The 25178-nt window shown below is 33.8% G+C and overlaps 1 protein-coding gene across 3 annotated transcripts; it reads left to right on the top strand.

Annotated features, from left to right (window-relative positions):
• LOC134701988 (solute carrier family 15 member 4-like) lies at window positions 1-23916 on the top strand. 3 transcript variants are annotated; one of them, XM_063563099.1, is made up of 9 exons: window positions 1-259; window positions 2115-2707; window positions 4255-4435; window positions 8178-8289; window positions 9135-9297; window positions 10642-10782; window positions 18770-19022; window positions 20295-20390; window positions 21430-23916. In XM_063563099.1, exons 2-9 carry the CDS (start codon window positions 2141-2143, stop codon window positions 21858-21860), a joined length of 1944 nt encoding a protein of 647 aa, XP_063419169.1. In that variant the 5' UTR covers window positions 1-259; window positions 2115-2140; the 3' UTR covers window positions 21861-23916. The 3 variants fall into 3 exon arrangements, with proteins under 3 accessions (XP_063419169.1, XP_063419168.1, XP_063419170.1); XM_063563098.1 differs by lacking the exon at window positions 1-259 and adding an exon at window positions 275-538; XM_063563100.1 differs by lacking the exon at window positions 1-259 and adding an exon at window positions 1982-2005.
• Window positions 23917-25178: the final 1262 nt, after the last annotated feature.

Genomic DNA, 25178 nt, shown 5'->3' on the forward strand with positions numbered 1-25178 from the left:
AGAAAACAAAGAAATTCAATTTACAGGTACTAAAATAGTGATGGAAATTAGCTAGAGGAAACTAAAAAATCAGTAATCGAAGATAAACAGACAAGGCCATGCCTGAAAAAGAAAGACGACGAAAATGCAAACTCCTGATAAACTCTATGACTGGGCTTCATGATCCGGCCACCAAAAAAACTGTGTGCAATATCAAGTGATCTCCCAGGAAGGGCTAGTAGATCCTGATCCTACATTGGCACCCATCATATGGCTCATGGTAAGAAGATAGGTTGTGATAGAGGGACTCAGGAAGGAACTAGTTTTATACCTACTCTGGTACCATCTGAATACTTATAAACAGATGTCGTATTCTCAAATAATTAAATCAAATTAGAACCATGGGAAACCTGCAGGTATAACCGCTTCAGTGAACCACCTTTTGTATTAAAAAGAACACAGACTTGAATAGCTCTGGGATTCTTTTCTAGAAAACACATTCTATAAATTACTAACACGTGTGAGTTTCTTTAAAAGTGCAAAAATAAAAGCTGAAAAAGTAAGTATAATAAAATCATTATTATACATTGAGATAACTAATTCTAGATAACTATAGATATATACTATACAAGGAAGATAATAAGATATACTGAATTGGTCCAGGATCTACCCGACTGATTTTATATAAATCAGTTGTAACAGAGTTCTGGCTGACCATTAACAGCTAATAGCGATTTTTTTTACGGGAATGTTTTTTATTTTCAGGATTTCTCTCTCTCTCTCCCCCCCCCCCCCCCCCCCGGATTTTTTCGTGTTTTACAGTAAAATATAAAAAAAAAGAAAAAAAATAGTCCTGCCCCCAAGTACCTTTTTTTCAATGTTATGATTTGTCCAACCATATTAAACAACGAATATAAATGATCTTATTTATAAACTATCTATATCAACGAACATCAACCACACTTGCATTAAAATGCATTAAAACCCCACATATTATAGATTCTTTATCTAACATATTCTTTTAAGAACTTTAATAGTTCTCATTAATTATTTTTCATATACATCATTGTTTGTTGTATTCAGGGGCGGATCCTGAGGGCGGATCCAGCCATTTAACAAAAAGAGGGGGGGGGGGTCCAACTAAATGTCCCCATTCAAATGCATTGATCAGCCCCAAAAAAGTTGTATTATGAAAATTATTGATGTTGTAATGTATATGCCCTTTGGGGCCTAACATAATTGGAAAAAAAATATCTTCGTTCTTCTGATACTTAAGACAACTTTCAGGATATAAAAATAATATATTAAATCGAAGACATATGCATATATGTGTGTCTCTAAATAAAAACAACATGAAGGCCGTACTTTAACCTATAATGGTTTAATTTTTGAATTGTTGTTTGGATGGAGAGTTGTCTCATTGGCACTCACACCACATCTTCCTATATCTATTTATAATTAGTTTGACATTAAACATGCATAAAGAACTATTGTACAGGGACTATCTATACTTTCTATACTATAGAAAGGCACAGGGACTTTCTATAAACGAGGGGGAGGACAGGGGGTACCCTTCTCCCTTCTCCCACCCTCTTCTCCTTTCTTCTACCCCTCTTCTCCTTTCTCCTACCCTCTTCTCCTTATTTTATTTTTTTTAATTTACCGGAAAAAAAGAGAAATATTGTTTTTTTTCATATTTTATTTGTTTCTCCAACCTTTTCTCCTTTCTCCTACCCCCTTTCTCCCTGTCTCCCTTACCCCTGTCCTCCCCGTCATAAATTGTCCCTGTTTGAATGACTTTTAATAATAACTTGACACTTGGAAACATGTTTTTATTTGTTATCTTGATGGTTTTACATTTGGAATAATATATAAGTTTTTGCGTACATGTAAACTAATGTACAACTTTTCACAAATGCGTGAACTTTTTTCTTGTTCCTGTCAGGATTTTCACCCATATTTAGAAAGAATAGCACGTGACATAAATCACATGACTATTAATAGATGTTCAAAATGGTGGACAAAAGTTGGTTATCAATTTGTGCAAATGTTTATCAAAAACTATCGTATTAAACAAATATTTGCTTATCAATTTAAGTGTAAACAGTTGATTATTAATATTTTTATGGAATTAGGTGTTTGAAGCAGACTGTCACCAACTATGGATGAAAATGCAAGCCTTATATCGGGGAGAAACAAAGATTCTAGTCAATCTGCGAATGGACCAGGATGTAAAGTGAAAGTAGCCGAGGGTGCCGTTCTCTTGACAATAACATTGGAAAGAATAGCTTTCTATAGCTTAGCAGGAAATCTTGTGTTGTTTTTAAACACAAACCCATATGATTGGACATCTTACAACGCTATGTATGCTTTATTATATTTTTTTGGAATCTCGTATTTGATGTCATTTTTTGGAGGTTTAATTGCAGACACTCTGTTGGGCAGATTCAAAAGTCTGCTATTGTCCTTGCTCCTGTACGTGGTTGGTTATCTTTTACTGTCGTTATCACAAATGAAACTTTCTAAACCAGATCGGTATTTACTTTGTAATCCTCCGGAGCCTTATTATAACATGTATAATATAACACATGGATTAATGGACATTCAAAACCACCAGAAGTCACCATTTGATGAAAGTTGTTCTGGCTTGATGTTTGGAATATTGACTCTAATTGCTATTGGAAGTGGCCCTTTCAGATCAAATATTGCTCCTTTTGGAGCTGATCAGGTATAAGCATTACATAATATTTAAGAAATTTTTACCTAAATGTTTTAAAATCTTTTTGAATTAAATTTATATCCTGTCATACTTTTAAAGTTAAGTTAAATTTATACTTCAAGTATTATAGTTTACATGTATTTTGTGTATAATATCAGATGAGTAGGGTAAAAAGGGGTTGGGTGTGTGCTATCAGCATGAAAGAACGTGAAATAAAAATTGCGATTTCTGGTTGAACAAACTTGTAAAATTTTCTTGCATGTTGATATTTTTACAAATTTATTGAAACAAAACAGGGTGAATAGCGAATCTTTTTTTCATGGCTGCTCATGAAAAAAAAATGACAAAACACGTTGCACGAAAATAACCCTTTACCACCCTCTCAGGCATGTCAGACAATACTGGTCATGCTGGTAGAAAACATGTTTTTATCAGATTGTGACATAAAATTAGACTTTTAAACCCTATAAATTTGAAAATGGATTCTCTACATTTCAAAAACACATATACTTTTTTTTTGTTTTTTTTTGTTTTTTATATATATTTTTCTTTCCAAGAAGTCAAAACTTTTATCATTTTAGCAATAATGGCCTTAGTTTATTTTTTTTATTTTTTTTGGGGGGGGGGATGATCAACATAGTACACATGTAAGTTGTGACAGTCATATTACATTTTAAATTTATAACCCTTCTCGGCAAACTAAAAAATTTCTCATCATATAACATGTATAATAATAATAAATAACATGAATAAGGAAACAACATAAGTGGAAATCACAAGTTAACTAGCACTTATCATGCTTATTTCATACATGTTATACATGTATACATGTATGTTTAATAAGAGAAAACTCTTGAGTAATTTGAAGTTTTAAAAGCATTCTTTAAAGTTGTTTTTGGGTCAGTATATGTAGAATTATGGGAACAGTTTTGTAAAGTCCTAAAAGCTTGAAAAGGTTCCACTGATAAACATGATAAATATTCAACTCAATATTACAATTATACCCCTGGTTTAAAAAAATCAGGCTCTACTGTTTATCCTCTGTCAGTCCATTTATCCATCTGTCAGTCCTACAGTCATGACAGTCCATCCATCTGTCCTTCCAGCCCATAAATATTTTTCGTTTCTGACACTTTTCTCAGGAACTACATTAAAGGATTTCAGAAATTTGACTTCTGTGTATATGAGTCATCTATTCTTATTACGCTTATCATGCTTATACCCTCGCTTAAAAATAGTGGGGCATACTATTTTACATCTATTTGTCCATCCATCAACTTATCCGTTAGTCCATCAATCTGTTCTATGGTTAATTTTTTTTGGTCACATGATCTTTGTCATGAACTACATCATTTTGTACATAACGCATTTACATGATTTACAAGGATTTCTGCAATTGGATTTCAGGGTTTATATCATTATGACTCAGCTATACCATGTAAACAGATGCGTTTTCAGATTCAACAGACAACAACTTTCTGTTAACCTTACACAGTTATACTTTAGCGGGTTTTTATATTTTTTTTATAATTATTTTTATAATTTTATTGTTTCAGGTTAAAGGTGAAAGTCAGCAAGCTAATTTGACCTTTTTCAATTGGTATTATTGGTGTGTTAATGTTGGAACACTAGTGGCATTGTTAGTTATTACATACGTACAGCAACACGACAGTTTTTATGATGGATACTTGTCAGCATTGATTTGTCTGGGTGTGGCAGCTGTTGTATTCCTTTGTGGTAATTATAACACCATACTGTTAGAGCTCAATACATCCAAGTTTACCTGCTGTAGATTCAATCATTCAATATGAATCCTCAGAAACTAATTTTTGTAGATTTTGTGGGTAAAGGTAAACCACAAATTTAAATGTCAATTGTAAAATAAACAATTGTTTTATAGGCTTAAATGCAGACTTGAATATTCTTGAAAATAAAAATTGTTGGTTTCCATGAAAATAAATGCCAGGGCTGGGGTAAAAAATGTTACCACAATATTCATATTGTAAACTCAATTAGCTGAAAATTTTCAAACAGATGAAAGTGTTTTTGTTGTTGTTTATTTTATTGACATTTTGATTGACATCATCAGCATCTACAAATAAGTCAACTTTGTCTTCATTTTAAGAAAACTCCTTACAGGAGTTAATATAAAAAAGAAGATGTGGTATGATTTCCAATGAGACAACTATCCACAAAAGACCAAAATGACACAGACATTAGCAACTATAGATCACTGTACGGTCTTCAACAATGAGCAAAGCCCATACCGCATAGTCATTTATAAAAGGCCCTGATAAGACAATGTAAAACAAATCAAACAAGAAAACTATCGGACTTATTTACATAAAAAAAATGAACAAAAATCAAATATAAAGTGTAGAGAAGTCTTATAACAACAACACTTTAGGGACTGCTGCAGAAATTTATTGATCGACATGTTTCGGTGCCTAGGGCACCATCATCAGGATAAAAACAATACATAAAATCATGTTGAAGTACAAAATCGGGCTGTTAAAATTTAAACGTCACAATGTTACAATGGTAAGTAACGTTATTAATAGCAACGTACTGAAAGTGAAAGTGAAAGTTCATTGTTAGTATGTAAATAAACTATATATAAAAAGAAATTAAAATAAAATAAAATGTTTTTGTTGTGAAAATGTTTGTTATAATTATTCTGCCAACATGTGTTTGTCCTCTTGCATCGTGGAAAGAATAATACAATAAGTTGTCAGGTTGTGTATAGACTGTATAGGTTGTGTGGTCTGAATGTTCTGTTAACTTTCTTCCCCAAAATAGACGACATATTATCAGCAATCCCGTACCATTTCGACTGGCTTCCCTTGGCCAGAGGTACTGCTTCCAATCGCGTCAGGAATGCTGTAAAATGTTTCGGTCGCCAAGAGTAAAGGACAAGGTATAAATATCACTGGTCTATGTTGAATTTTAACTATGTGTTCGTTCATCAAACTATCGGGAATGGCCAGTAATAATCTGTAAAAGTGGTTATATCTCGGTATCGGGAATGTTCGCCCTGGGTACGTTCGCCCTGAGTTCGTTCGCCCAGAGAGTCCGTTTGCCCTACTTTTTAAATTTTAAATTTTAACAACCCGATTTTGTACTTCAACATGATTTTATGTATTGTTTTTATCCTGATGACGGTGCCCTAGGCACCGAAACATGTCAATCAATAAATTTCTGCAGCAGTCCCTAAAGTGTTGTGTTTATAAGACTCTCTACATTTTATGTTTTTTTTCATCATAACGACCCTGCATACCCTCGGTTATCCACTTTAAGGACTTCACCGTACTACAGACTCAACAGGCGTTGGTTCACTTTCGTTTGTAAAAAAACAAATATGTAACACACAAATAAACAATAACCACTGAATTACAGGCTCCTGACTTGGGACAGACACATACATAAATAATGTTGTAGACAGACCAATGCCTTTATTGGTGATTTTAACATTTTTGGTGTAATTAGGGCCCCGCCGAAAAGGCGGGTCGCCCTATAGTGATCAGTCTGTCCGTCCGTCCGTCCGTCCGTCTGTCCGTCCGTCTGTCCGTCCGTCCGTAACACTTTCGTGTCCGCTCCATATCTAGAGAACCATAATGATTTCATACTTTATACTTTACATGTATATTAACCACCACCAGAGGGTGTGTCATGATGTATGTACAACTTCCTAGGTCAAAGGTCAAGGTCAAAAACTTTGGTTTCAGTTGACAACCCTGTGTTCTTTGGTGAAGATCGTGTCCGCTCCATATCTAGATAACCGTTATGATTTTATACTTAATACTTAACATGATTATTAACCAACACCCAAGGGTGTGTCATGATGTATGTACAACTTCCTAGGTCAAAGGTCAAGGTCAAAACCTTTGGTTTCAGTTGACAACCCAGTGTCCTGTGGTGAAGATCGTGTCCGCTCCATATCTAGATAACCGTTATGATTTCAAAGTTTATACTTGTCATCCATTTTAACCACCACCAGAGGGCGTGTCATGATGTATGTACAACTTCCTAGGTCAAAGGTCAACGTCAAAAAAACTTTGGTTTCAGTTGACAACCCTGTGTTCTGTTGTGAAGATTGTGTCCGCTCTATATCTTGAGAACCATTATGATTTCAAATATTATACTTGACATCCATTTTAACCAACACCAGAGGGTGTGTCATGATGTATGTACCACTTCCTAGGTCAAAGGTCTGTCTGTCTGTTGGTCTGTCCATCGCTAACAAATTTGATCCACACTATATTTTGAGAGGACAGCTGTTATTATTTCATACTTTATACCTGACAAACATTTTCAACTTAACATATATATTAAATGTGTCATAATGTATGCATCCTAGGTCAAAGGTCAGTCCGTTGGTCTGTCCATCCGTTCGTTGTTCTTAACAAATTGTGTCCGCTTTACCTCTCGAGAACCGTTAATATTTCATACTTTATACTTGGTGGGTCATAATATATTGAAGGCATAATTCTAAAAATATGTGACAAATATCAATTGGGCAGCATCTTTAAACATTGTTCAAACATCAATCCATATATCCAGAAGTCACCTTAGAGTAGTCAACAATGAGTTCACATCATGCAGTCATATCACTATTATACTATGAAAGTAAGTTGAGAATATTTATCAGTTTTAACTTAAAATCTTAGATTAAAATCACATGTGAGACTATGTAATAACTTCCAAATAATGCTTCATATCAGATTATCCATACAACTTATTTACCCCACATTATTGACAGCGGGGCCCAAAGAGATGGCTCCCATCTCAATGAAATCTAGTTTTGGCTAAAATTACATAAATTATGTAAATAATTCATGTTAAAAATTAAAAAAAAACATGTAAGCAGAAAAAACGATTACAGAAATTAGATCTGCAAATATATTGTATATCAGCATGATGAAATTTTCAATTGACTCTTATATCTTGTATATGAGTTATTTCCATTACAGAATAAAGGAGGAGCAAAACGATATCTATATTAAAAAGGTTGACTTTCTGAAATTGTCAAGTTGACTCCTAACAGGAATTATTGTCCTTTAATGACATTTTACCTCTTTTATGTGTTGGCAAATTCGGCAAAATTAAAGAAGAAAGAAAGAAACTGAAACTGTTACAGCTATAAAAAATGAACAAAATGAAGATCTTAGTCATTAATGACTGTCCTGTCTGTCTACTCTACTTAAGACCTATGTTGATCTACAATCAAATGATGTCATTTCACTCTCCATTTCGTTTTTACATGTATATCATGCTTGATTAAATAAGATAGCAGTGGATTCTACACTGCTACACCATATACACTATTTGAACATTATTGCAAAAAATAACAAAGTAAATGTTATACAAAAAAAATGACTTTCGACATATACAAAAAGTTAAAATACACAAACCTTGGAAACTAAATTCAGATTGATGCTTCAATGTGTCTTAAAACATATTTATTTTATGTTTGTAATAGGTTCCTGTAGTTATGTGTACAGACCAAGAACAGGCAGTGTGTTTAAGAATATATTCACAGTCTTATGTGAAGCATGTACCAAATGTTGCTGGAGACGGAAACCTAACTCAAGGTAAGTGTATCCATTACTCTACATTGAACATTCTGCTAATAATTACCCAAATTTCACAACGACAGTGCTAGTGAAGTTGCTTTTAACCTCTCATGTATGAAAGAAAAAGAACACAGTTAGATAGTAATTAAAGTAAATGTACTAGCTCTTAAAATAAAATCTGTAACTCAATAGCATTTTAAATTTGGACCCCTCCCCCTTTCCCTCTCTCTTTGGTGATTTGAAAAATTGAAACAAATGCTTTTAAGGATCAATGTCTCATCTACATTCACCCCATATCTCTTTTCTCTTGTTGATGTGGATGACCTGTCATAACAAACAAACAAACAATCAACTCTTAAATTAAGGTTATTTTCTCCGTTTGACGAAATTTTATCCAGGTAATAAACATTTGAATACTCTATATCTGTATTATGTATATATATATATAGAGGTTAGACATTTATCAAACAAACTTTATTTGAGTAACTTATCAGATATTAACCCCTTATATAACATTATACTATTGATTGTTTATATAATTGCAAAACTGCAGAATTAAGTCAAACTTTTAAAATATTTTAAACATTATTGAAATATACAGCAACCATACCTGAATATTTGTGATTTTGTCCTAATTAGGAACATCAAATACATCAGAGGTAGATTTAGAAGGGGGCCCCTCTATTCTGGGAAAAAAAGTGGTTGATTATATAGGGAATCACTGAAGCCTGACTGGAGTGGGCCCCCTCTTAGGGAGTCAGTTGTCCCAATTGGCAAAAATTCTGGATCAGCCACTGTATATTATAGTTAATAGCAACATTTTAAAAATGGATATTTCTAGAGAGAACAATATTGTTTTACAGTTTAGGTGACGATGCCATTGAGCAGCCTTCATCATGTTTGGACTTTGCTATGTATCGATATGGAGGAAACTTTCAGGAGGGAACTGTAAATGAGGTTAAAAAGGTCCTCAAAATTATATGTGTGTTCCTCACCATGGTTCCATACTGGATGGTTTACTTTCAGGTAGGAGTGACATACATTTTATAAGATTTTATCTAGAATCCATATGGAAATTCTACTTGCATTTGTCAATGTTGAATATCAGGTGTATGATAATATAGAAATTCTTCACTTTTCCCAGGACATCTAGTATTTATATATATATACTGTATTCAAAAGTCTACCTACCCCGAAAACATTTCACACAAATGATTCATGCACATGAAATGAAAAATATGAAAACAAAGTGAAAAAAATTCAGAATGGAAACATAGATTGTGTCAAAGAAACAACAACCAGACCAAAGGGCAGAAAACTACCCGAGGCCATAAAAAAGATCTTCAACACAGCGTGAAAATCCTGCATCTGGAAGTGGTCTTCAGCTGGCCCTTAAACATAACGTATACTATTTCAGCAACAACAGTATCACACCAAATCATTTGCCAATTCCAACATTTCAATTATCAATACTGCAAAAAGTAATTTTACAAGTTTCAAAATATATAACACTATTAGGTATATACAATGTAGGGTTAATCTGGATTCAAATATATTTTATGATATTTTGTCATCTGCTTGACAACAGTATATTTTTTTCATTATAGTGGGGATCAGAATATTTTTTAAGACAAATGATACAGCATAATGTGAAGAAAGTGGTATCTAACATAACCAATCGATCATTAATTATACATCATGGCAAGATATTTTATTCTTATCCACTTGATGACCATACAGGATATAACTGTAATCTTGTTTAAACAAGCTTGATTTGATTAAACTATCAGATAGTAAATTGTTATAAAACATTGTACTTTTACCAAACATTGCACTCCTATTGAATTACCAAATGAATTATATACCTGCTAAACAAACAACATTTCATAATCAAAAGTATTTACATATGAAATAAAATCATCAGAATTAGGTGCAAAATAAGAGTTATTGGAAAATTTACTTACAAGATATTCTGTTAAAATAAAATTGAGAAAGGAAATGATGAATGTGTCAAAGCGACAACAACCTGACCATAGAGCAGACAACAGCCAAAGACCACCAATGGGTCTTCAATGTAGTGAGAATGTTAAAATGTCTTGATACCTTTTTTTTTTGGTAACATGATAATCATATATTTCTGGGTTTTTTCTCTCCGTAATTATGGTAATATAACACTAATGACTTTTAAAGATGTGAATGCATTGATTTATCGAGGTTGTCTAAGGATTTAATCATTACATTAAGTAATACCTGACTTTGTTACTAAGGACTGTATAATTCAGATATTGGTATAATAAATTACATTTAGACCCTCAATTACAATTTTATAAAATTCAATTAGAACCTCAATTCTATTTTTCTCCCTTGCAGATGGAGACAACTTTCCTGCTACAAGGACTTCATATGAATTTGAACTTACCAGTAGAAAGTGCCAATGTAACAGTTGACTGTAACCCCCAGAATTCCACAGGAAATGATGACCCAGATCACATCACTAGCAAACCTCCAAAGGTATCAGCTCATTTTATATCCTATCAAACCTCCAAAGGTATCAGCTCATTTTATATCCTAGCAAACCTCCAAAGGTATCAGTTCATTTTATATCCTAACAAACCTCCAAAGGTATCAGCTCATTTTATATCCTAGCAAACCCCCAAAGGTATCAGCTCATTTCATATCCTAGCAAACCTCCAAAGGTATCAGCTCATTTTATATCCTAGCAAACCCCCAAAGGTATCAGTTCATTTTATATCCTAGCAAACCTCCAAAGGTATCAGCTCATTTTATATCCTAGCAAACCCCCAAAGGTATCAGCTCATTTTATATCCTAGCAAACCTCCAAAGGTATCAGCTCATTTTATATCCTAGCAAACCTCCAAAGGTATCAGCTCATTTTATATCCTAGCAAACCCCCAAAGGTATCAGCTCGTTTTATATCCTAGCAAACCCCCAAAGGTATCAGCTCATTTCATATCCTAGCAAACCCCCAAAGGTATCAGCTCATTTTATATCCTAGCAAACCTCCAAAGGTATCAGCTCATTTTATATCCTATCAAACCTCCAAAGGTATCAGCTCATTTTATATATTTTAGCAAACCCCAAAGGTATCAGCTCATTTTATATCCTAGCAAACCTCCAAAGGTATCAGCTCATTTTATATCCTAGCAAACCCCCAAAGGTATCAGCTCATTTTATATCCTAGCAAACCCCCAAAGGTATCAGCTCATTTTATATCCTAGCAAACCTCCAAAGGTATCAGCTCATTTTATATCCTAGCAAACCCCCAAAGGTATCAGCTCATTTTATATCCTAGCAAACCTCCAAAGGTATCAGCTCATTTTATATCCTAGCAAACCCCCAAAGGTATCAGCTCATTTTATATCCTAGCAAACTTCCAAAGGTATCAGCTCATTTTATATCCTAACAAACTTTCAAAGGTATCAGCTCATTTTATATCCTAAAAAACCTCCAAAGGTATCAGCTCATTTTATATCCTAGCAAACCTCCAAAGGTATCAGTTCATCTTATATCCTAGCAAACCTCCAAAGGTATCAGCTCTTCTTATATCCTAGCAAACCCCCAAAGGTATCAGTTCATTTTATATCCTAGCAAACCTCCAAAGGTATCAGCTCATTTTATATCCTAGCAAACCCCCAAAGGTATCAGCTCATTTTATATCCTAGCAAACCCCCAAAGGTATCAGCTCATTTTATATCCTAGCAAACCTCCAAAGGTATCAGCTCATTTTATATCCTATCAAACCCCCAAAGGTATCAGCTCATTTTATATCCTAGCAAACCTCCAAAGGTATCAGCTCATTTTATATCCTAGCAAACTCCCAAAGGTATCAGCTCATTTTATATCCTAGCAAACCTCCAAAGGTATCAGCTCATTTTATATCCTAGCAAACTCCCAAAGGTATCAGCTCATTTTATATCCTAGCAAACCTCCAAAGGTATCAGCTCATTTTATATCCTAGCAAACCTCCAAAGGTATCAGCTCATTTTATATCCTAGCAAACCTCCAAAGGTATCAGTTCATTTTATATCCTAGCAAACCCCCAAAGGTATCATCTCATTTTATATCCTAGCAAACCCCCAAAGGTATCAGCTCATTTTATATCCTAGCAAACCCCCAAAGGTATCAGCTCATTTCATATCCTAGCAAACCCCAAAGGTATCAGCTCATTTTATATCCTAGCAAACCTCCAAAGGTATCAACTCATTTTATATCCTAGCAAACCTCCAAAGGTATCAGCTCATTTTATATCCTATCAAACCTCCAAAGGTATCAGCTCATTTTATATCCTAGCAAACCCCAAAGGTATCAGCTCATTTTATATCCTAGCAAACCTCCAAAGGTATCAGCTCATTTTATATCCTAGCAAACCCCCAAAGGTATCAGCTCATTTTATATCCTAGCAAACCCCCAAAGGTATCAGCTCATTTTATATCCTAGCAAACCTCCAAAGGTATCAGCTCATTTTATATCCTAGCAAACCCCCAAAGGTATCAGCTCATTTTATATCCTAGCAAACCCCCAAAGGTATCAGCTCATCTTATATCCTAGCAAACCCCCAAAGGTATCAGCTCATCTTATATCCTAAAAAACCTCCAAAGGTATCAGTTCATCTTATATCCCAGCAAACCTCCAAAGGTATCAGCTCATTTTATATCCTAGCAAACCCCCAAAGGTATCAGTTCATTTTATATCCTAGCAAACCTCCAAAGGTATCAGCTCATATTATATCCTAGCAAACCCCCAAAGGTATCAGCTCATTTTATATCCTAGCAAACCTCCAAAGGTATCAGCTCATTTTATATCCTAGCAAACCCCCAAAGGTATCAGCTCATTTTATATCCTAGCAAACCCCCAAAGGTATCAGCTCATTTTATATCCTAGCAAACTCCCAAAGGTATCAGCTCATTTTATATCCTAGCAAACCTCCAAAGGTATCAGCTCATTTTATATCCTAGCAAACCTCCAAAGGTATCAGCTCATTTTATATCCTAGCAAACCTCCAAAGGTATCAGCTCATTTTATATCCTAGCAAACCTCCAAAGGTATCAGCTCATTTTATATCCTAGCAAACCTCCAAAGGTATCAGTTCATTTTATATCCTAGCAAACCCCCAAAGGTATCAGCTCATTTTATATCCTAGCAAACCTCCAAAGGTATCAGCTCATTTTATATCCTAGCAAACTCCCAAAGGTATCAGCTCATTTTATATCCTAGCAAACTCCCAAAGGTATCAGCTCACTTTATATCCTAGCAAACCTCCAAAGGTATCATCTCATTTTATATCCTAGCAAACCTCCAAAGGTATCATCTCATTTTATATCTTAGCAAACCTCCAAAGGTATCATCTCATTTTATATCCTAGCAAACCCCCAAAGGTATCAGCTCATTTTATATCCTAGCAAACCTCCAAAGGTATCAGCTCATTTTATATCCTAGCAAACCTCCAAAGGTATCAGCTCATTTTATATCCTAGCAAACCTCCAAAGGTATCAGCTCATTTTATATCCTAGCAAACCTCCAAAGGTATCAGCTCATTTTATATCCTAGCAAACCTCCAAAGGTATCAGCTCATTTTATATCCTAGCAAACCTCCAAAGGTATCAGCTCATTTTATATCCTAGCAAACCCCCAAAGGTATCAGCTCATTTTTTATCCTAGCAAACCTCCAAAGGTATCAGCTCATTTTATATCCTAGCAAACCCCCAAAGGTATCATCTCATTTTATATCCTAGCAAACCCCAAAAGGTATCAGCTCATTTTATATCCTAGCAAACCTCCAAAGGTATCAGCTCATTTTATATCCTAGCAAACTCCCAAAGGTATCAGCTCACTTTATATCCTAGCAAACCTCCAAAGGTATCATCTCATTTTATATCCTAGCAAACCCCCAAAGGTATCAGCTCATTTTATATCCTAGCAAACCTCCAAAGGTATCAGCTCATTTTATATCCTAGCAAACCTCCAAAGGTATCAGTTCATTTTATATCCTAGCAAACCCCCAAAGGTATCAGCTCATTTTTTATCCTAGCAAACCTCCAAAGGTATCATCTCATTTTATATCCTAGCAAACCCCCAAAGGTATCAGCTCATTTTATATCCTAGCAAACCTCCAAAGGTATCATCTCATTTTATATCCTAGCAAACCTCCAAAGGTATCAGTTCATTTTATATCCTAGCAAACCCCCAAAGGTATCATTTCATTTTATATCCTAGCAAACCCCCAAAGGTATCATCTCATTTTATATCCTAGCAAACCCCCAAAGGTATCAGCTCATTTTATATCCTAGCAAACCTCCAAAGGTATCAGCTCATTTTTTATCCTAGCAAACCTCCAAAGGTATCAGCTCATTTTATATCCTAGCAAACCTCCAAAGGTATCAGTTCATTTTATATCCTAGCAAACCCCCAAAGGTATCAGCTCATTTTATATCCTAGCAAACCTCCAAAGGTATCAGCTCATTTTATATCCTAGCAAACCTCCAAAGGTATCAGCTCATTTTATATCCTAGCAAACCTCCAAAGGTATCAGTTCATTTCATATCCTAGCAAACCTCCAAAGGTATCAGCTCATTTTATATCCTAGCAAACCTCCAAAGGTATCAGTTCATTTTATATCCTAGCAAACCTCCAAAGGTATCAGCTCATTTTATATCCTAGCAAACCTCCAAAGGTATCAGCTCATTTTATATCCTAGCAAACCTCCAAAGGTATCAGCTCATTTTATATCCTAGCAAACCCCCAAAGGTATCAGCTCATTTTATATCCTAGCAAACTTCCAAAGGTATCAGCTCATTTTATATCCTAACAAACTTTCAAAGGTATCAGCTCATTTTATATCCTAAAAAACCTCCAAAGGTATCAGCTCATTTTATATCCTAGCAAACCTCCAAAGGTATCAGCTCACTTTATATCCTAGCAAACCTCCAAAGGTATCAGCTCATTTTATATCCTAGCAAACCCCCAAAGGTATCAGCTCATTTTATATCCTAGCAAACCCCCAAAGGTATCAGCTCATTTTATATCCTAGCAAACCTCCAAAGGTATCAGCTCATTTTATATCCTAGCAAACCCCCAAAGGTATCAGCTCATTTTATATCCTAGCAAACTCCCAAAGGTATCAGCTCATTTTATATCCTAGCAAACCTCCAAAGGTATCAGCTCATTTTATATCCTAGCAAACCCCCAAAGGTATCAGCTCATTTTATATCCTAGCAAACCTCCAAAGGTATCAGCTCATTTTATATCCTATCAAACCTCCAAAGGTATCAGCTCATTTTATATCCTATCAAACCTCCAAAGGTATCAGCTCATTTTATATCCTATCAAACCTCCAAAGGTATCAGCTCATTTTATATCCTATCAAACCTCCAAAGGTATCAGCTCATTTTATATCCTATCAAACCCCCAAAGGTATCAGCTCATTTTATATCCTATCAAACCTCCAAAGGTATCAGCTCATTTTATATCCTAGCAAACCCCCAAAGGTATCAGCTCATTTTATATCCTAGCAAACCCCCAAAGGTATCAGCTCATTTTATATCCTAGCAAACCCCCAAAGGTATCAGCTGATTTTATATCCTAGCAAACCCCCAAAGGTATCAGCTGATTTTATATCCTAGCAAACCTCCAAAGGTATCAGCTCATTGTATAACCAGCTCTCAGCATAGATTAGCAGGCATCACCAACTAACAGCCTGTATTATATCTGGAGGTATACAAATGATACTTTTAAATTTGGTGTTTCTTTTAAAAAGTACTCCTAATTGATTTAAATTTATTGCGCACCTGAAAAAAGAAAGGTTGAATATAAATGATAGAAAATTTATTTTTTTTGCAATTTGGAGAAGAATTTCATTACCTGCATGAATTTCAATTTTTTTCTTCACCATAGTGAGAATTTATACTTTGATTAAAACTATTTAGCATGTGTAAATATTTTAAAGTCAATAATATCTAAAAGTTTGTGATCAGGTCAGTTTAGGGGAATACTTTTGATTAGTCAATTATATTTGTTTGCAGTTAAGTTTTATAAGCATTGGATTATTTCATTTCCAGCATTGGTTTGTTTTTGCCGTGTGCTCTCAGTCATGTTTGCTTGACTTTTAAACTTTTGTATAGTTTACATGTTGAAATGAGACGAATGATACCAGAGGAACATTCAAACTCATAAGTCTAAAATAAATGACAACACCATGGCAAAAATGAAAAAGACAAACATCAAACAATAGTACACAAGATAGAAAACTAGACTGAGCAACAGGAACCCCACCAAAGGAGTGATCTCAGGTTATACAGAAGGATATGCAAATACTGCTTTATATGTGGCACCCATTGTGTTACTTATGTTAGAACATACCCAGTAGTTAGTCTATTTTGATAGGTCACATTTGGGGAAAGGGTTGTATTATGACATAAGAACACAAAGTATAATGCCATTTTGATTCCAAAATTTGTAATATACTATCAAAATTACACACAGGCAAGACATTTCTCTGTGTCAACAGTAATTTTATTTTTTATTTCAGCTTTTTGCAGCATGGCTATCAATATTTGACATTATCATAGCTGTCAACTGACCCGTATTCTGCGGGTGTGACCTCAGATTTTCACAATTCTGAGGGATCACCCGGATCACCCGCCGGATCATTGAAATAACACGGGAATTCCGAAAATGACCCGATTTCACCCGTATTTCTTAGCCTTGAGATTGATTTCATAAGTAATATTCAATTGAAATACCGGCAAATTCGTAATTCTTCCATGAACAGAAAGTTCATCTAGCAATGTAAACTGTCAAATTAAGTGACCCATTAAGTGCATGTCTTCACTTGACAGCTTTGGTGTCAAACACACTGTTAATTAACACCAATTACCTTAGCTTTAGGTCGTAAATAAATTGCACTAATTAACAAAAATATTTCAACCAAGATTTACTTCCCCTTATTTGTCACCATTCAAAATTATTCCTTGTATTTACGTTTTATGGGTGAAAAAGATTTAATAATTAAAATATAAAATTCAAATACATATTGAAAAATAACTTATCATTATTTTTATACCTTTATACTATTTTTTTTAAAAAGTTGAAAATTATATTTTTTATTTATACTTCCTTTAACTGTATTACTATATTTTATCATAATCTAATTTCCTTGTAGACTGAGGGATGGAACATTTAAAAGATACATAGCCAGTAGTGTCAAACCAGTAAAATTACATTTCAATAATAAAACGAAGTGTTGTTACAATCTCAAAATGCAAACAACATAAGACTGTGTTACTCAAATTAATATAAAAATCTTTAAAAGTGCAATAAAATAATAATTAAAAGAATTTAAAATGACTTAACCAAATGAACAATTACATGCATTGTTCTGTTGGTATCTTTGATATATATGTCGTGTACAAGTTGCGATTTTGTACAGGTTATAACATGTACAAAAATATTGTACATGTTATAACTTGTATGATGCAAAAATACAAGTTATAACATGTACAAAAGTACAACATACATGTTATAACCTGTACAAAATATTGCTTAAAAATGGTTTTAACTTGTACAAATTTAAAATCAATCTTAAAGAAGTAAAATATACATTTAAATTCACAAATGATTATTGTCGTTAGACACGTACCCGATTTCAATTCTCAATTTTATTTGTAGAAACATCTATCCTGGATATCCTCTTATGTCTTTAGGTGTCAACTAGAATGAAAGTATTTTACTATTGCCTTCAAAGTGGACACTCACAATTATAATTCATCAAATAAAGATATGTCCATAGATAGTCATAAGAGTATCATATGACATGTCCCAAGATATATATCTTAGGACAGGTCTTAGGAATGCTTTGTAATACCGACCCCTGGACATTAACTGTATCAAAAAAGGACAATACACACTAACATGAAGGAATAATAAAAGAGTTATGAAAATGTCATTGAGGTCAATATCATCTGTTGCGATAATTGAAACATATCCTTAATTTTCGATTTTGTACAAGTTAAAACCATTTTTAAGCAACATTTTGTACAGGTTATAACATGTATGAGGTACTTTTGTACATGTTATAACTTGTATTTTTGCATCATACAAGTTATAACATGTACAATATTTTTGTACATGTTATAACCTGTACAAAATCGCAACTTGTACACGACATATACATTATAAGAAAATGTACCATTAATACTGAAATTCTGCTCGAAAAAGTTCGTACGTGTTATGACCTGAGATTTGATTCTTCAATGCAGGTCATGACCTGCATTTTCATCAGCACAGGTTGACAGGTATGCATTATATTTGTCTTTATTCTCATACACAGACAAGACATTTCTCTGTGTCAACAATTGTTTTATTGTTTTATTTCAGTTAGTTGTAGCATGGCTATCAATATTTGACGTTATATTTGTCTTTATTCTCATACACAGACAAGACATTTCTCTGTGTCAACAATAATTTTTGTTGTTTATTTCAGCTTGTTGCAGCATGGCTATCAATATTTGACGTTATATTTGTCATTATTCTCATACCAGTGTTTGATCGTTTTATTTATCCACGGCTAGCCAAGGCTGGACGTCCAATGGGATTTGTGTTACGTGTAAGTCTCGGGATGATGATTGCTGCCAGTGCAGTTTGTGTGGCTGGAGTGGTTGAACATTATCGTCTGAAGTCAGTTTATCAAAATGATAGTCTCCCTTGCTGTAGATATACAACTCAACAGAAAATAGGTAAGATATATTTGATATTGTTCTGGCCAGAGAACACATTTTTATGCCCCATTTATGGGCATAATGTTTTCTGGTCTGTTAGTCTGTCTGTCCGTTCGTTCGTCTGTTCATTTCCCTTTACGTTAAAGTTTTTGGTCGAGGTAGTTTTTGATGAAGTTGAAGTCCAATCAACTTGAAACTTAGTATACCTGTTCCCTATGATATGATCTTTCTAATTTGAATGCCAAATTAGAGTTTTTACCCCATTTTCTCGGTCCACTAAACATAGAAAATGATAATGCAGATTGGGCATCCATCTACTATGGACACATTCATGTTATGTAGTGAGTTTCTTTTAGACAATAAATTCAAATTAAAAAAGTCTTACCTGCTTTATCTCAAAAAGATTTTTACAGTGAAGTGTGCTACTATTAGGAATATAATATCAAAGTTATAGAAACTTCTACCTGTTCTAATTTAAAATATTGACAATGGCATGTTAAGGGGGTTTGTAATTCAGTTTGACAGCTTCAGACATACTAATTTTGTTCACAAGACTAAATCACTTTTTTTTTCATAAAATTTAGGCGCAGATCCAAGAGGGGGATTCGGGGGGTTGGAATCCCTTTTTTGGACGATCAATGCATTTGAATGGGGACATGTAGTTGGAAACCCCCCCTTTTGTCCTGGGTAAGAATCCCCCTTTTTTAAATGGCTGAATCCGCCCCTGAAATTATGAAAAAAATTGGGAACTCATACACTGTCCACACTAAGGAATACATTTTTTGTAAAGGAAAATAACTGTGTCCTTGGACCTTCTGTTGTTGACATGCAGGCATACTGTGAGCTCATTATAAGTGGGTCTCATTGGGGTCTAAGCGTGACGCGGGGTTGCCGACAAAACCATATAACAAAATATCAATGAAATACAAATTTTCTGCAATCAAATGAAGACAATACATGAGCTGCATCAGATAGAAGTCGGCCAAAGGAATACCAATACATCTGTTAATAACTTCTCAATGTAAAATCTGTAAGTGTTTGAAAATCAGATTTGTATAAGAACCTTTCAAAATAAAAAAATTTCAACTTAATGTCCCAAAACTCATATAATCAAAGTCCTATTCATGAATATGTGTACTTAAATAATGTTGATTTCTATCTTATGCATTTCACAAGTTGCTTGTTATATATAGAGGAGAACTTAAGTTTATGTTCCTTTGAAAATCAATTTCAAGCTTATTGCAGCATTAACTATATAAAATGGTCAAAATATGCCCTATATACTTGTAGGACGTACTGTATATAATGCAGCAGAGATGTCAGTCTTGTGGCAGATACCACAGTATGCACTGATTGGACTCAGTGAAGTATTTGCCTCAATTGCAGGTCAGTAACAAGTCTTTTTTCAGATCAATTTGTATTGAATATGATAAATGAAATGTCCACTTCTTCAGCTATCACTTATCTGTCAACTATATATGGTGTCTGTCGACTATATATGGTGTCTGTCGACTGTCATCATCATCTATTGTCGTTCATCAACTTTTCCAAACATGGCCACTACCATTAACTTAAAAAATGTGTCAAAAGACCCTGCCTGGATAAAAGTGAGAGACATTGCTCAAAGAAGAACATAGATCATCGAAGCCGTCAGACGAATTCTTATGAGTTATTACCCTTAAACAACAAATTTTACCAATTTGTTATTCATTTTTGCTAATTAACTTGAAAAATATAACAGATACATGAGATAGCAAAATCTACAAACATGTCAGGATAATCTCAGTTGCCAGTCTACACCTTGTTGTAGTTATTGCTGATTTTTCAAGATATTTTGCATTTTTTCATATTATCATGAACATGTTGAAAACTCTGATATAGTGATAAAAACTTTAAATAGCAAAAATGATTAGCAAAACAAGATTTTCAAATAAACCAATATGCCTCATCCAATCAATGGCTGACAGTGACATATCTTTTTTACCATTAGACTTAGGCTTACCAAACTTGTTATGCAGTTGCATCATAAGTATGGGGAGTCAAATGCAAAAGTCCTATCACTCTGACGTTTGACCCATATGATAGTTAAACTTTGCCTGATTTGTGTCATAGATGTTACTCTTGTATAGTTATGTTTAGAGAGAAATAGGCTCACAATAAGAGTATAGAATAATGGCGTGCTGAAATAGAAAGACGAGAGAATGATGGGCCAAAATAATTGAATAATTGAAAAAAAGAAATTAAAGAATACATGTACAGAAATGAAGGACCCTCATAACTGAAGTGAAAATCTTTAAATTCTAATGTTCGGAACGTAAACGGAAAAAAACCCAGAACGGCTATTGCGGAACTTAGCCATTACTATGATATATTGTTACTTATATAACTTATTATAATAAAAAAACAAAATGTTTTGTCATTACAGCTTTAGAATTTGCCTACCTGATGGCGCCCAAGTCTGCTAAAGGTATCATTATGGGATTGTTTTATTTGTTCACCGGAGTTGGAAGCTTCATCGGATTTGCATCTATGGCCATCTTTCAGGGATATTGGTTTGGACCATATGATAGTGGAAATATAAACTGTCGTCTGCCGTGTACAGAAAATGGCGGGAAGTTTGACATTAAACTCAAATGCCATTTAGACAATTATTTCTTTTTCCTAGCAGGAATTGAAGTAGTAGGGCTACTGCTGTTTTTGTTTGTTGTAAAAATTTGCCGTATTCAAAATGAAATTTCTGCAGTTGTTCGTCAGAAATCTCAATCACAGATCATATCGAGAAGATCAGTAACTGAAAGACTGAAATCACCTGTTTCTTTGCAAAGGCAGTCAAGTTCAGACATCAGTGTCACATGAAAAGACCAAATACTCCATTGATTTTTAAAAAAAATCTAAAGATGAATACATAGCAAGAGAAATAAAATTTACTTTTGTGTAGTGAAATTCTGAAATGAAATGAAACATTCTATTTGAGAAGAATAATGTACAAGTGTTTTGATTTTTGTCATGGATGGGTACCCAATATCCAGTCCTTTGTTTTCTATTACCAGGATAACAGTAAAGAAAAAATAAATGTTCTAGAATTATCATTGTCACTTGTATTCTGATTGTTGATATTTTAAAGTTATTTTACATATATTCTTAAATGAACAATACTTTCTCTAGTCATTGGTACTGTACATGTGAGTATTCTATTGCTAAGGTGGCTGTTTCACACTAACGAATGAGAATATCATAAAAAAATAGACTGCTACCTATGATAGGATGTGAGTTGTTGGTAAAAGTTGTGTTCTTTTCCGCATACATCTTCAGGGTTGTTCCAAAATTTATGTAGAAGGAATGGTATTAACTTGTATAAATTTTTAAATTTAAAAGTATGATTGCATTTTCCTTAGAACTATTTTATGGATGGTCAGGACTTAAAACAGCTTCTGTCTTTACCCATGCTTTTAATTTTGGAATAGCCCTAAGATGTAAGACTCCAAAGACATATATTTTATAATTTCAGCAGTATAGCATATATTTATGTATTACATTATGTTTATATACTTTCCCATGCAAATATTTCACTAGCAATTGTCTCTTTTAATACATGTAAGAGAGGATTTTTTTAGTGATCTCAAAGTTTGTTTACATGGTCATGATAGTCAACATATCTTCTAAAAACTGAATGGATTATAATAAAACTTTGTAGAATCTCCTTAGAGCTTATTGATATTGTATAAATAACACATATATAAGAGGGTAACAATCTACTCTATCATGATTTGTGTTATTTAATTTATTTTACTGAATGTTCTATTATTACTGTGTATAAAAAATTGATGATGATTTTGGAGGGATGAACAGATGTTGTGTTCTATAGACAGCTAAATACTGTATTGAAAACAACTTGGACAATTGCTGGCGGACTAGTGGTCCAAGCTTTCCAGCTACTATATGACTACTGTATCAACACTGCATGACTGAGATTGTGAGTTCCAACCCCACTCATGGCAGATACATTTGACTCATGTATTTATTGACTTAGATTGTCATTATTTATTCTGAAGAGTGCTGGATCTCACAATGCACTCCCCCTTTTTCCACTAATAAAACTGGCCACCATTAAAAAGCTTATAGTGCTGTAAGTGGTGTTAAACACCAACAATGAATTAATCAATCTAAGCAACGTGATGTACTATGGATTCATTTATTTTCGTGGATATCAATTTTCGTTGATTGCTGAAAACCTGCATATTCGTGGACATTTGATTTCGTGGTTTTGTCCGTCTCTGTATGCAAAGCCTATTGAAAATATGTTTTTCGTTGAACATTTGAATTCGTGGTTCACTGGTACCCACGAAATCCACGAGAATTGGTATCCAACGAATAATAATGAATCCACAGTATATAATAATTGGTGTGAATAATTTCATATGTTAATCTCTTAAGAATATTGTTGTTGTTAGGTTGATGTTTCATTCATAATTTCCTCATATCTCCTGTCAATCTGCCATTTGCTTTTTTAAATGTATGCACCTATTTAGTTATTGTACATTTATAGTGAGGTCACACCAAACAAAATTGTTGTTCCTAGAATAGATATCTGCCCCAAAAAAAGGTGAAAGTTATTGTTTTTTTTAATTTTTTTACCAAAATAAAAAAATATACAGAGCATTAATCAGACTTGCTTTAATCAGACTTGCTAGGAGAATGCATTCGAAAAAAATTTGGTGTGGCCTTTAAAAGATTGTTAAGATATGGTGCTATCTAATATTGAGCTGTGGAGAGCATTTCTTGCATAATTGTATGTTTTATACCATGTTAATCTTGTAAAGATTATTTTTGTAATTGTTAAAACGTGATAGACTTAATGTTTTGTTATAATCAAACTTCTAAATGTTTCCTAATAAAATTTTAAAATATTTTATTTTGAATTAGTTATCAATATTGCCAGTGTGATACTTTGGCATAAAAACACAAAGGACAATTACTGTAATTCAGAAATTATTGCAATTTTTATATTAGAAAGGAAAAAATGTAAGGTTCATTATTCGATTTATAGGAAAATCTCCATATACATGTACATGCATGTACCAGATATGTACAAGTTTTTATTAGGGCCCAGACAAATAGCAGGTTGCTGTAATATAAGTGATCAGTCTGTCCCTTTGTAACAATTTGTGTCCCAACTCTGTTCTATATCTTGAGAACCATTATAATTTTAAAGTTTATACTTGACATGTACCAACACCAGATGATGTGTCATAATGTATGTACAACTTCCTATGTCAAAGGTCAAGGTTAAAAACTTCAGTTGACAACCCCATGTCCTATGGTAAAATACAAATCTTTCACCACACTATTCACAGCGGGGTCCACAGAGATGGCTCCCATCTCAATGATGTCCAGTTATTGAACTTATCACTCAGTCCCATTATCTGCAATATTAAATACCTTATTATAATTTCTGAATTTACAGAACTGACTACACCATAGCCTTCAGCAATGCGCCAAAACATGCAAAACTGTTATCTATAAAAGCCTGACATTGTGAAAACAAGTGCAGAAAAGATAACCATTGTCCTGATTGATACCAAAACAATGAACAAAAAGCAAATACAAGAGAAAGCAACCAATGGCAATTACTGGGTTATACATTATAGACAGGGACAAGAAAAATGTTTTGGGTTAAAGATATTTGAACTAAACCATCCGCTTTACTGGATCAGTGGTAACAATACAACATATAAACAAACTGAAAAATCTGTTCAAATTATACAATACTTGCTGAAGGCTACCTAAATTTAAAACATGAGTTCATCTTCTTTGTAACATATTTCTGAATTTATATCAATTAGCACCTGTTAAAGGTTAACAGCTTGTTATATTTATTGAGGCTATGTTAAAGGTTTACAACAGTTTGTAATGTTTTTCTTGTGGTTTGATCAGTCAAAAACGGTGTGTAGTGTTGTCCCTGTGGTTCAGGCTATGTTCCAGGTGAACAAACAGTTTTTAATGTTGTCCCAGTGGTTCAGGCTATAATAAAGGTTAACAGCAGTTTGTAGTGGTGTCCCAGTGGTTCAGGCTATAAGAAAGGTTAACAGCAGTTTGTAGTGGTGTCCCAGTGGTTCAGGCTATAATAAAGGTTAACAGCATTTTGTAATGTTGTTCATGTGGTGCAGGCTATGT

This window comes from Mytilus trossulus, unplaced genomic scaffold (genome assembly GCF_036588685.1).
Source record: "Mytilus trossulus isolate FHL-02 unplaced genomic scaffold, PNRI_Mtr1.1.1.hap1 h1tg000373l__unscaffolded, whole genome shotgun sequence".
NCBI classification, from domain to species: domain Eukaryota; kingdom Metazoa; phylum Mollusca; class Bivalvia; order Mytilida; family Mytilidae; genus Mytilus; species Mytilus trossulus.

Bases quoted from the DNA above. Each gene is read 5' to 3' on its own strand.
- LOC134701988 (XM_063563099.1), top strand. From the start codon at position 2,141: ATGGATGAAAATGCAAGCCTTATATCGGGGAGAAACAAAGATTCTAGT. The intron at 4,436-8,177 runs GTAATTATAACA...TGTTTGTAATAG, and splicing joins AGCTGTTGTATTCCTTTGTG to GTTCCTGTAGTTATGTGTAC. The intron at 20,391-21,429 runs GTCAGTAACAAG...TTGTCATTACAG, and splicing joins AGTATTTGCCTCAATTGCAG to CTTTAGAATTTGCCTACCTG.